General features: G+C 52.4%; 5 protein-coding genes across 5 annotated transcripts; 3 read left to right on the forward strand and 2 right to left on the reverse strand.

The window, feature by feature from the left end:
• Positions 1–546: 546 nt before the first annotated feature.
• LTHEOB_71 (Alpha beta hydrolase fold protein) lies at positions 547–1,575 on the reverse strand (the record flags this gene model as incomplete). The annotated part of the gene is made up of 1 exon (XM_035516428.1): positions 547–1,575. The coding sequence occupies one exon, from the start codon at positions 1,573–1,575 to the stop codon at positions 547–549; it is 1,029 nt and encodes a 342-aa protein (XP_035372073.1).
• A 2,337-nt stretch (positions 1,576–3,912) lies between these two features.
• On the reverse strand, positions 3,913–4,338 carry LTHEOB_72 (uncharacterized protein; the record flags this gene model as incomplete). Its single annotated transcript, XM_035516539.1, has 1 exon — positions 3,913–4,338. One exon carries the CDS (start codon positions 4,336–4,338, stop codon positions 3,913–3,915), a length of 426 nt encoding a protein of 141 aa, XP_035372074.1.
• Positions 4,339–5,553: 1,215 nt separating this feature from the next.
• Positions 5,554–6,014, forward strand: LTHEOB_73 (uncharacterized protein; the record flags this gene model as incomplete). Its single annotated transcript, XM_035516650.1, has 2 exons — positions 5,554–5,715; positions 5,772–6,014. 2 exons carry the CDS (start codon positions 5,554–5,556, stop codon positions 6,012–6,014), a joined length of 405 nt encoding a protein of 134 aa, XP_035372075.1.
• Positions 6,015–8,604: 2,590 nt separating this feature from the next.
• LTHEOB_74 (Glycoside hydrolase protein) lies at positions 8,605–10,368 on the forward strand (the record flags this gene model as incomplete). Its single annotated transcript, XM_035516761.1, has 4 exons — positions 8,605–9,356; positions 9,422–9,481; positions 9,536–9,567; positions 9,629–10,368. The coding sequence occupies 4 exons, from the start codon at positions 8,605–8,607 to the stop codon at positions 10,366–10,368; spliced, it is 1,584 nt and encodes a 527-aa protein (XP_035372076.1).
• A 506-nt stretch (positions 10,369–10,874) lies between these two features.
• Positions 10,875–13,175, forward strand: LTHEOB_75 (Het domain protein; the record flags this gene model as incomplete). Its single annotated transcript, XM_035516872.1, has 1 exon — positions 10,875–13,175. The coding sequence occupies one exon, from the start codon at positions 10,875–10,877 to the stop codon at positions 13,173–13,175; it is 2,301 nt and encodes a 766-aa protein (XP_035372077.1).
• Between the last annotated feature and the right edge of the window lie 116 nt (positions 13,176–13,291).

A 13,291-nucleotide genomic window follows, 5' to 3' on the forward strand; every position in this document is an offset into this window, starting at 1 on the left:
AGGAAGGCCGCACTTTAAGCAAACGCCACGGGCTCAGCTACCCTATCTAAGCTGAATATTCAAGAGGTAAAAGTGAGTCTACCTAGGTGCCTAAACAAAAAGCTGAGAGAACTATGTAATCTATAGAAGAGGGATATTTTTCTTAGCGGTTTCAGCCTTGGGCGCTTAAGATGAACGCTCCGTTGTGGATAAGCACATCTTCAGGCGTGACATCTTCGAAGCTTGACAAAAAGCTTAGCACTGTTATGGACGGCCATTAGAGATGAGGAACATACCGATAGGCAATTCTTATCGAGTACCCATCAGTTGTCAGTTTCCCAGACATCGTCGTCTTGTCGTATTGAAGAGGCAGATCAGATGAGTGAGTCTAAACATAATTTCGAAAGATAATGTGGAGTAAATCATAAATGTAACCATTTAGCGAGCTAAGAATACAAACAAGCTAAAGCACACTATCCCCAATACTCCTTCTGCAGTACCTCTCCCTCCATCTCTGCTGACCCTGTGAAACCGAACTTCCCAATTCGCGTCGAGACTGCTTCTCCCCTAGAGGTTCGTCCGGAAAAACTGCGTGAGCTTGTCGAACGGAATGAGCTCAACCCGATCATAAAGGTCGACGTGACCAGCTCCCGGGACCCAGACCAACTCCTTCGGCTCGGCAGCACGTTCATAAGCATCCTCGCTAAACTCACGCGAGTGAGCTTGGTCGCCGGAAATGAAAAGCAACGGACGCGGCGAGATGGTGTCAATGTCATTGAAGGGGTAAAAGTTCATAAACTTGGTGTTGCTCGAGAGAGTCGGGTGCGTGACGGTTTCGAAGGTGGCGCCCTCAGGAATGAACTGGCCGCGAGGCGTGCGGTAGAAGTCGAAGAACTCGCGTTGCACATCGGTCGTATTGGGCGTGAGCTCGTTGTCCGTGCCGCCGGTCAACTGGACTTCACCGCCCTCGATCTCGACCCACCGCTGCTGCGCCGCCGCGGCAATGATCTCCTTGCGCTGCTCGACGCTCTGCGCCTTGCGCAGCCCGTTGCGGGCCGCGGCGCCCATGTCGTACATGCTCGACGTCGCGATGGCCTTCAGACGCGGATCGATCTTGGCCGCGCTGATGATGAATGACCCGCTGCCGCAGATGCCGACGCCGCCGATGCGCTCGCGGTCGACGAAGGACTGCGTGCCCAGGTAGTCGACGGCGCCGCTGAAGGCGTCGGCGTAGAGCTCGACGGCCACGGCGTTGCGGGGCTCGCCGGAGCTGCCGCCCCAGAAGGGGAGGTCGAGCGAGACGGTGACGAAGCCCTGCTCGGCCAGCTTGGTGGCGTAGAGGTTGGCGCTCTGCTCCTTGACGGCGCCCATGGGGTGGCCGACGACGATGGCGGGGGAGGCTAGGGTGCGGCTGAGGTTGTGGAGGGTGAAGAGGTTGCCGGAGACGTTGGTTTGGAATTGGGTTTGGAAGGTGATGGGCTGGACTGTGACGATGGGGCTGGTGTAGAAGTTGTCGGCTCCGTAGGAGAGGTTCTGTGCCATGGCTGACATGGTCATCAGGCCGAATGCGGCGATTCCGCTTCCCAGTGTCTTCATGGTTCTGTTGTCACTTGATGGGTCGAGGGTACAGTGAAGTGAGGATGAAAGCTTGGAGTTGGAGTGCTACTATCTCGGGAGGCATGCCACTGGTCTTATACTTTGTGAGGTGGGTAACTGGGCCTTGCACTGCCATCACCTACGTCAGGAGAGGTCAACAGGAGATGGTCAGGACACAGCGGGACCGCGTGTCGCCAAGGTCCTTAAGCGTCATGCCAAGGTGAACACTTTTCATGAATCTAGGAATTTTTGGCAGTCAAGAAGAGTAGGTTTACCGTTTATGGTAGAGTAGTATTAGCTCATGTTTACCCGAAGTTTATCCTCGGCCGCTGCCAAGCATCTCATGCATGCAAGGTACGGCTCATCCTGCTCTGTTGTGGCGCAAGCTTGATTTGTAATGCTATACTCCTCTTAACCGATTTTCAGCCGGAGCTTCTCGCCCGTTCCTTACTTGCGCATCAGGTGGAGTGAGTACGATAGTGCCCTGGTCTACATACAGGCCGTGCTAAGTGTCAAGCAAGGCAGTGAGTCTCAAGCATCAATGTTATCGACAATAGCCAAATCAGGGCAGTCCATTAGTAATTAGTGACTCAAACTTTGAGGACAGGGACAACCCCATGCCATTGATCCAACCTCGCTCCTCTACTGTTCCTCTTGCATCATCAGCAAGCGAGCCGTGTTGTCCTTCCCATAGGTGCCAGGGGGCGCAAACAAGGGTGAATCGCCCGGCAAGCCTGCATGAAGCAATGGCATCTTTACTCATCCCACAAGCATCACGCAGATTCCAGCAGCAGATGGTTGAAATTGAGGCGGATGAACCCACACCCTTCCCGGCCACCGATTCTTTCTGCGTGTCGGAACGGACGCTTCCGGGGAGAAATGACAGGCGCACGGCTTTTACTCACTATCGTCCCACTGCAGAAGGGCTTGGCAGAGAGGCTGTGCAATGAGGCCATTACAATGTATGAGGCCATGGAAGCCTGAAGAGCGGTCTGGAAAAAACACTTGGCAAAGTGTTCTGGTAGCGACGGTGCGGTAGGCCATGAAGACGGACGAATGACGGACGAAGATCCCGAATAAAATGGGTTAACAATACCGCTGAGATTACATTTGTCGCCGTCTCTTTTTAGGAAGAAGCTCCAATCACTCGCCTAGCCCAAAACGAACCACCCTAATGGTTGGACTCAAATTTTCAAATGTGAAGCAAATGCCTACGAAAGTTCACCCTGCGCCTCCTCCAAATTCGGCCAACCTTTCTTTACCATTCCTCCCCCAACGCCGCTCCGTCAAAACCATCATTCCCCATGTTCTGTGAAAATGTGGGTGGCCTTCGGCCCCATAACCACTTTGATTCCAAGGGTGATTTCAGCATACCCTGGCCAGTGCGGCCGCTGTGAAATTTTCTTTCACCATCATCTTAGTGCCGGAAACCACTACCACCGGAACATCTAACGCACGGCCTACTTTTATTAGCCGTGAATCGCCTAAGCACTATCTCATGCTTACCTAGAAATGTATTGTTCTTACAAAAAAAGATCATGTTCGCTTTGTAGTCAACCCCACATCCGATAACATCGCCGACATCGAAACTCGGCCCGTAAGCCGCAGTGATCTTACCGACGTCAGCCGAGATATATCCATCGTTTCGATATGTCCACCTGCAAAATCTGGCATGCTCGGGCCCTTTTGTCGGGTCAGGATAGTCCACACAGCAGACACCAATCTCGAGGCTACTGACAGTCCAGCATACGTAACTGCGAATAATCGAGGTTGGTCGGCTTAACATACTTACTGCGAGATAGTCCTGATTCTGTGAGCTTTATTTCGAAGTATGGTAGCAGCGAGGTTTCAGGAAACGGATGGTCTTGCTGTGCAACCAATTTTCTTCTCAAATTGGAGCACAATATGATTCTCAGGAAACGTATTGTGGGGAAACCGAGATGGTGATAGACAGGAGTACCTGGAGCGCTCTTTGTTATTTTCGCACCGTGATAGTATTTGGCTAACATAAATGTGGGAGTATCTCGATTCAATGAGCGCTAAGGTCCAGCCATGCCAATCCAGTCGACTTGAGCTTGTGCCTCGGTTGAGAAGTAAGGTTACAATCTCAACAAATCTTCTGCTGGAAGGAATGTAAAGTGCGTTGCCATGGCCCTTCCCTTTCTTTTCGTTCTAATCCCCCCTCGGAGTTGTATCCCAATTTTAGTTGACTTTCGCAATGGCATCCTTGTTTGCCCTCCTATTTAGCAACATCCTGATAAGTCCATGATATTCCATCTCCTCAAAAATGAGAATAAAGTTAAATTTCTGAAGCTGATCGCCCAAACCAGCCCCATTCTAAATGAGGCGTAGTGGGATAGACTCTTCATGAGCTGGAGGACGGCTTTGGAAAAAGAAATCCGATGCACCAGAGCCTAGAGAGTCTCTCATATTGAGATCGGCTCTATTGTCAAGAAGTAGCTTGACGGTATTCGAGCGATAGCCCGACGCGGCTTTGGCAAGAGCGCTCCCGTCCTCCAGTGGATTGGCGTTTGTTTGAGCACCGCTCTTGAGGAGGATTTCAACAATTGCATTGTGGTCATTGCCTGAAGCGAAGGTCAGAGCATTCTCTTTCTTCCTAATGATGTCTTCAACGCTAGCGTCAACAATGGCGCCCGTCTCAAGCAGAAGCTTGACAGTTTTCTCATGGCCCTTCTGAGAAGCAGAAATGAGTGCGTTGGGGGTGTACTTCCCTTGGGCATTGACATCGGCTCCCTTGTCCATCAGTAGCCTCGCAATCGTCTTTTGCCCGCCAGAACAAGCTGCAGTAAGAGCTTGTGCCGCGAACGATCCTTTCGACGTTAATATCGGCACCTATGTTAAGCAAAAGTTGCACAATAGTTTTATGACCGTGTTCGGCAGCAACAGAAAGGGCAGTGTCCTCTATGCTGCGTCGCAAATTGATGTCGGCACCTTTATCCAGGAGGGCTTCCACTACCCTTATGCAGCCTCGTGAAGCAGCATGATAGAGAACAGAGCGTTCATGGTGGGCGTCCCCTGAGTCGTCTTCAAAGATGGAACATGTACCGTTGGGATCAGCACCCTTCTTAAGCAACTCCAACGCAAAGTCTTCGTCTTGACAATCAAGCGCACGGAACATGAGAGTGTAAACATATGAACCGATTTCTTCATCGATGTAGGCTCCATTTTCCAGCAAAAGCCTCACGATATCTTTGTGACCACCTTCCTAGGCACGGAACATGGGATCGTGGCCATGACATCCACATTCCCAGTTCCAGGTATCGAAGATGGGATCATCGTCATCGAGGTGTGTGTAACAATCGATTTCAGCCCCATCATCTATGAGTTGACGCACAGTTCCAATTAGACCTTTTAAGCATGGCCAAAATAAGGGATGAACTTCTAAACGCCACGAAGACTTAGTGTCGTCGGACTTTTCGAGTGAGGTACTTAATACCCGGTTCTACAATGCCCTACCTACAACTTAAATTCATCCAGCTACTTTTGTGTGGGTGCTGCCTCGTAACACCAAGTTCTATTCAAGAGACCAATAGCGTTACAGGCTTCTGTTTTTCCTTTCTCAGTAAGTACCATGGTCATAGCGCACGAGACGCTAAAAGCACGCTAGTCATCGTACACCGACGATCCGATCTTGCGGGGTGGATACTATGTACAAAGTGGCGAGCTGAAGATCTGCAGTCGAGCTGAAGATCTGCAGCCAAGCTGAAATGGCGCGCTTATAAGGGAGCTGAGCGTCATCCCCACGTGTCTCCACGAAGGGTCGTGGGAGCGTCGCTCAACTACCCCATTAGGCAGATGCAGCGTATGATTCGCTTCCAGAGATATCTCTAAAGCCGGCAAAGCTGCGGCATGTCTACGGCGGTTGCACATATATAAAGATAGCAATCAGCGCTTGTATCACCAAATCTCCATCACTCTACACACCTTTATTCCTCAACTTTACAACCTCTATCCAATATGTCCGAGACCACCTACAGCACGTTCGGCGCTCCCATCCAGATTACCCTTCAAGAAGAGGGGGTTTACGAGGTTACCCAACTTGACTCTCAGCCCAAGTTTGCCGATCTTTCATTCAACGAGGGCAACTACTCGATCGACTCCAGTGTTGGACCCGTCAAAGTAAATCCAGCATCTATCATTGTTTCTCTAGGGTCTTCAGCTTACACTGTAATTAGTTTGGCGGCTTTATCCAAGAAAACTCTCTCGAAATTGGCGTCGATGTTGCTATCTTTGGCCTCTCGCTCGGCTCGTTTAACGGCAACATCAAGGACGGGCTCGTTATCAAGGTCAATGTGGCGGCTGCCTCCGGCGAAATCAAACTATTTATACAGCAGGGGAACTGCATAATGGCAGGTGTCGACCTGCGCATCTTAGGCCAAACGAATATCGACAGGACGCTCAAGATTCTTACCCTATAGAAAGATACAAAGGCATGGTCGATAGGCTTGTGTATTTATTTCCAGTTTTCGTGGATCAGCCATGCGTTTGTCAATGAAAACCTTGTCATAAGCACAAGTAAAACTTTCTATTGTGCCCTGCAAAATCGCAGACTTCTATTACTTGGTTTCCCCAAGACAACCAAGCCAGTAGCTCCTGAGCAAATGTCATATGTTGACAAGGGAATACGACGCGCATTTGGGACGGCGATGACAGCCGTGGCGCCGAAAGCGGGCCTACACAGCTGCTCGGTCGAATACTTCTCCGTCAAGTGGGCGCCGGGCGAAACCCAAGCAGCCCCAGTGAGGATTGATCTTCACACGCCAACGTCACCGCTCGTCGTATTCGTGGCGGTGCGGCTATCTTCTCATTAGCGCCATCTCGACGCAAGTCATTGTCTCCAGCGTGCCAGGGCATACGGAAGCATCTTCGGGCAGCCTCGCTTGTCAGCGTGGGGCCCGCTAACTTGGATGCGCTGCCGATCGGCACGTCAGCCGCAAATCAGCGTCGTGCCGGTCCGCTGTTGGTGCTGGTCTCTTCTATCAGTGTCTGCGCTGTCTTCCGCTTCGGATGGCGGATCGGAGCAAATGTCGCGCAGAGGCAAGAACGCACTCGAGCCTGAAGGGCTGCATTGGATTCTCTGCCATGGAGGTCTTCGGCGCTTTCGGCAGGACTCGCTGTTCCTGATCGGCGGTACTTGTGAAGGGCTAGGTAGCCTCGCCATCTTGGCCCACAGCTCAGCTTGCCACGCGTTGACTCGCTCATGGGGGAAAGCCCCCGCCCTCCTCACCGGAAATCCTTTAGTGCCGTATCCACACTGTGATGTGCCTTGCTATAGGCGCTTTCAGCCGCCATCTTGGAGATAGAAAATGTATGTTGCAACGTGCAAAGCTGGATTACGAAGAACGCGAGCGATGTTTCGACTGGAAGCTTTTTCGACCAAAGCAGGAATTCCAGATCCAGAGAAATGAGTAAGAAAGGTGAGCAGCAGATCGATTTGTTGTGGGGAACAGGTTTTGCATCTGCCGGAGCACGCTCCGGATGCGCCCCTCCACTCACGCTAACCTTCCCCAATCAGCGGATTAATGGTCTTCTGTTGGTGATGTTAACAACTACATGTTCAGAGAAACACGGATATCTCGTTGACGATCGTGCTGGCAGGCACTCTTTATCGATTTTGAAACAAGTCACACCACGGCGTGTCGGCTCGGCACTCCTTTCGAAGGCTACCCTTCACGCCCAACATCGCGAGAGCGCAAATGGACATGTATCGGTATTCTCGCGCATGATCTATGACAAAAGGAACTTTCTATTGATTGGAGGCATTGGCATCTGTGTAGGCCGTTCGAGCTTGTCAACCAGAGGAAGAGACAAGATTCGGAACGGCTGGAAAGGGATAGCTTATCAATGTCGCTTTAGCTACTGCTGCAGGCTTTTTTGAAATTTATTGGTCACTGTTGGGAGAATTAGTCTCAAGCGCACAAATATGGGACAGAAGTGTGAGAAAGTGGAGAGTAAATACTAGGTACAGGTGGTGCTTATTCTAGAGAATCTCAAAAGCTCATTCCACGAAGACATAAGTAATCCTACATTATAGACTCATCCAGGTCTGGATCCCAACACTGCGGATTATGGATAAGCGTGTTTCCGAGCAACCGGATGAAGGCCAAATATCTCTCCGCTCGGCATCTCCATCCTGCCCCTGTGGCGCGAGCGAATCGCGAAGCCGAGGTCTGCGTGGAAAATGATCTCAGCAAAAGATAGTTTCTCACAGCCTCAGCCTAGTTTTAGGTATCTCAAGGATCATACTACACAGTAGTATCTATTGGTGCCTTACTCTCGTTCAATTCCGCCGCTATAGGGTGCATATCCTGAAGGAAAGAAAGTGCAACACATAGGTCGAGTTTTATCAATCCTCATAGTCTCCTTGGTTCAGTACATTGCTAAAGGCTAGTGAGGTGTTCTTTGGAAGGTAGCGGAACAAATGAGCCGGGGAGATTGTCGGAGGGGCAAAGCTGTGGCTTACGGCTTAGGCACCCTAGTCAGCCACTGTGGAGGTTAGCGATCCTTTAAGCTGCTGACGGAGATCGGTAAGAGGCTTGTTGTCGATCATTTCCAGGTATGCATTCTGAATCAAAAGCTGTGTAGCTTGGTTCTGACACCTCCAACGACACTTTGCCACTTGCGGGCATTGCAATTGCCTATTTTGCCTACTTGGTATTGGGTCCGTGTTGCTGACAGACCAGGATAGCACGTTCGGTTGTACGGTACGCCTAAGCGGATCAGATTAAAGGCGGCGAAGCGAGCTGACATAAATAGGAGAAATTGCTGCAAGCGGGAACGTAGGGCTGGGCACAGCCGCGCTACCAGTGCTTATCCCAACGGCAGAGTGGTACAAATGAATCCAACACTGCCGATCACTTACGCGGACGTGGGCCTGAAGCAAGGATCAAATGGCGGTGCATTGAACACCGCCATCTTCCTCATGGAATTCAAAAAGGCAGGCTGAACTCACCAAAAAATGTACGCCGACAAGCACAACTTTCATTCAGCATCAACCAAAACCCCACCATGAGACCCATCAACCAAATCGTCCTCCTAGGCTCCACAGCCACAGCAGCCGCAGCCCAAAACAGCTCTTCAGCCATCAACTGGCGCGTGAATCCCTCCGCCTCCAGCGATGCCGTCCCCGTCAACAAAGACTACATCGGCTTCGGCATCGAGATGAAAAGCTTCCCCGACTACGCCGGCTACAACAACGCCACCAACCCCTTCTCGACCTACCTCCTCACGCAGTTCTCCTCGCGCAGCGGCGGCGCGCCCATCCCCATCCGCGTCGGCGGCACGTCCATGGACAACGTCTACTACAACGAATCCCTCACGACGCAAGCCGTCAAAGCGACCGGCGATACCTCGTGCGACCTGCACACGCCGCTCGACCTGGGCACGCGCTGGCTGCACGGCTTCGCGAACCTCGCGCCACAGCTGGACGTGCGGTACACGGTGCAGATTCCGCTGGCGCGCAAGAACGTGACGAACGGCGTCGCGCTGGCGAACGCGTGCGTGGATGCGATGCCCGGAGGGGACGCGCGTCGCCTGGATGCGTTCGAGATCGGGAACGAGCCCAACTACTATCCGACCATCGGGTGTGGGGGCGAGACGGACAGGAACGCGTCGTGGGGGCCGAGTGATTACGCTGCCGAGTGGACGGCCTACGCGGAGGACCTGGTCGCCGGGGTGGGGGCGCTGGCGGAGAGTGGGGCTAAGGATTGGTTTCAGACGTATACGCTCGCGTCGAAGGCGGATGTTTCGGTGTGGAATTTGTGAGTGCTGTGCTTGCTTGCTGGCGGAGCGGAATCCTTGAGTGCTGATCTTATACGATTCTCAGGTCCAACATTTGGGACGAGCTTGATCAGGGTGGATACGTCAAGACGATCTCGCAGCATTAGTAGGTCAAAGCCTTGGTTCAACGGGGAAGCATGGGCTGACATGGGCAATCCAGCTACCAAGCAGATGCCACGCAGGATCTGAAAGGTCAGTAACCGGCTCGAACATCCGAAAGCGTCACACCACATCTAACACCATCATCACACAGGGCAGCTCCTCACCCACAGCACCACCGTCGACACCATGCAAGACAAATTCGGCGCCAACATCGCGCTCGCCAAAACCGCCGGCGTCGACTTCGTCCTCGGCGAGGTCGGCGCCGCCATCGCCACCGGCAGCGGCACCCCGAACTGGCGTCTGTACAGCACGCTGGGCGGCGCGCTGTGGACGCTCGACTTCCTGCTGCACGGCATGGCCATGGGCATCGCCCGCGTGTCCATGCAGCTCGGCACCAACTTCCGCATGTCCGCCTGGCAGCCCGTCACCACGGCCCTCTACGACAAGGCCGTGCACGGCAACTACTACGGGCTCGTGGCGGCTGCCGAGTTCGTGAATGGTGATGGGGATCTGCAGATCACGGAGTGGAGTCTGGATGATGTGGTGGGCTACGCTGGGTACAACGGCGGCAGCTTGTCGAAGATTGTCGTGTTGGACTTGAACTTTTGGGAGAACTCGACCAGTGTGAGCAGGCCGCAGAGGCCGCTTAACCTCACGAATCTGGGTGATGATGTGACGGGTGTTAAGGTTTCATACCTGACGGCGCCGAGCGGCGCTACTGACAACAGTACCATCACTTGGGCTGGCAAGAGGTGGACTGCGGAGAACGATGGCACCGAGTACACTGACGGCCCGCAGCCGGTGACGATTAATGTGCAGGGTGGCGTGCCGGTCCAGAATATCACAATTCAGGCTTCGGAGGCTCTCCTACTTGATATCTTGAGGGACTGAGATTTGGTGGAGTGAGTATTTCAGCTGATATATTCATGTTGAAAATGCATGTATTATTTAGACTTTAATCATTGGTTTCGAATAATTAATATACATCTTAACCTTGAGTTTCACTACAGAACGTTAATTCAACAACGAGATTGTTTCACGAGTGCTCAATAACCAGCTGTGAGACTGCTCGCAGAACTATGAAAGGAGTGCCAGGAGCGTTTGGAGGGACTAAGCTCCGGTCCCCGTAAGGGATGGCCCCCACGAAATACCAACACGTGTGGGTCTATAGCCACGTACGACATGAATCCCTCAGGATTTTTCACCAATAAGGATCTTGTTTCGAACCACAGCGCCGGGTCAAACCGTTAGCGAGGTGGGGTATCCCCACAGATTTGCAGGCGGTAGAATATATTTAGTGCCAGCCTCGTAGTCATATCCGGGATATTTCTCGAACACCGCCTGCGATCTGCCACCTCAGATACCACATCAAGACCTCGTCCGAGCACCATACGGTCATGGAGCACCTGTTGTTAAATGGAGAGGATGTCGCGCCAGTGTCAATACCGTACCTGGGCTCCGAATTCGATGGTGGCGACTTCTTCACCTTTCCGGAGCGTCAGGGGTGGGATGTATCCTCCTGGGAATATGCTGAGCCTGAGGAGAGTGGGTTCGACATGAACGGCAGAAGCTTCGAAGAGATGGCTGCATTTCTCCAGAGTTGGCTCTTTTTCGGACTTCTTTCTGCCTTTCTCGGAGATAAGTGTTCTCCGAACGACTTTATCCGGACAGACGAAGCAGGGAACAAATTCGTTACAACCAAGATGCTGGATAGGTATCTCGAAGAGTGGAGACAGAGGATTAAAGGATTAATAACGGAAGATGAAATTGAAACACAGGGAGATCTGCTGGAGAGTTACCTGATGAAAGCAAGAACGGTCAACAACACCCTCAACTTTGTATTATTCTACGAATCACAGCCCTCAAAATCGGAGCCCCTGAGACAGACACTGTTCGCGCAGATGCTCTTGCTGGAAGCACTATACGGGGCTACTGTGGAGGTGCTCAAAATCCAACCCTTCAAAGACAACCTCTTCCATGATACATATCTCCGGAGGCACCTGATCTTATCCGGGTGGTGTACTACAACAGTAGAATACATGCAGTCCAAACTCCCACTGCAACTTCAAGCATATGCCTTGGCCGTAGGCAGTACAAGAACTCGACTAGACCATACTGAGTGCACTCGGTACGATCCTGGTGGATGCAAGAAAAGCCAGATGGGCCCCGACTTCAAACAACAGCACGTCACGTCAGGATGCCAGTGCCCACAACTCTCAGTACCGATAGACCAACTTGTTGAAATCTTACGAGAAGGACTGATCCCAGTAGTCACCATCAAGCGGTCGGACAGTTCTGTCCATCCCATGGAGCTACTCGTCGACGGTCTGGATCTCGACCACGCCAGTTTTGAAAGTTTTGGTGCTCCGTATTTCGCTTTCAGCCATGTTTGGTCAGACGGCCTCGGCAATGAGTCGAGCAATGCGCTCTATCAATGTCAGCTAGAGAGACTCGACCGGATGCTCCAGTCCTTGGAAGGCGACCAAGTAACCATCGCCAAGAGCTTCGATACAACCGCCCGAGATCTCGGTACTGTGGCATTTTGGCTCGACACGCTCTGCATCCCAGTTCAGAAAGAGCACATAGCCTTACGACACTACTCCATCCAGAGCATGAACAAAATCTACCGCAAGGCTTCTGGAACTATCGTCATTGATCCAGACATCCAGACGCTTCCCTCGGACGCGAAATCAGTGCAAGTGTTAACTCGAGCCCTGTGCTCAAGCTGGCGGGGGCGCATGTGGACCTACGAAGAAGCCGCACTGGCCTCACAAGTCTACCTCCCCGTGGACGGCGCGTGTCACATGTTCCATTCCGAGGAGGAAATCTTCGAATCTTCTACCGCACCTACATCTTTGGTCGAGCTGCAGCTACTTCGGCTGTGCTGGGAGCGATACTGCGACCTCGTCTGGGACAACCTGGCCAGCTTCTGCATTTCGAGGAAACCGGCAAGGGCTTTCGTCCGCATGGCCACAGCAGCCTCAAACCGGAACACCACACGGAAAGGCGACGAGACGGTCTGCTTCGCAACGTTCCTCGGACTCGATGCTACTGATTTGGTCAAAGCTCCGGTGAACGATAGAATGCCCGTCCTCCTCTCGTTGCTTCCCGCTATCCCACCGGAGATACTGTTTGCATACGGCCCGCATCTCGAACAAAAGGGCTACAGGTGGGCACCGAAGACGTTCTTGAGTCCTTTCGGGCTCCGCGAGCATCTTCGCATCGTCATGCCCAAGGAGTACACTCCAAGTGATGGGCCTTCCCCCGACGGCAGCTTTCCTGTTCCCCAGCCATTCATTCACACCGACAGCCTCGGCCTTGGCGTATTTCTTTCGGGGATCCAGTTCCAACGTGGGCTTTCCGTGACTGCTCCACTGTTGTTCTCGATAGCGACGCAGAATCAAGGGACGTACGTGGTGGAAGCTATGGACTCAGGCTCCCAAGTCCCTTGGATGCTTGAGGATCCCAACTCCGAGACGGAAACTTTTGCGGTTCTCTTGACGGATACTGAATACAGCAGCGTTGGGCTTTTGGTGAAGGTTATGGGAGAGACGGGCGACGGGAAGCTTTTGTGCAAATGGGGAAGCATCGTGGAGATTACCAGCAACGAGGAAGAGAAGGGATCATGGATAAGTTTGGCTGCGAATGCTTCGTTTCAAGGGGTTCACGTTCCATTTCAATGGTGGGTCGTTGACTGAACTCTACACTGATCACAGGGAGAAGATACAGTGGGAGGGGTCAGAGCAAGGCAGGGCTCCTACGGAAAGCTTCAGTTCTAATTTCTAACAAGCCATATTATGTATATAAAGTAGCA

The sequence above is a fragment of the Lasiodiplodia theobromae genome (assembly GCF_012971845.1).
Source record: "Lasiodiplodia theobromae strain AM2As chromosome Unknown scaffold_1, whole genome shotgun sequence".
Taxonomy (NCBI): Eukaryota; Fungi; Ascomycota; class Dothideomycetes; order Botryosphaeriales; family Botryosphaeriaceae; genus Lasiodiplodia; species Lasiodiplodia theobromae.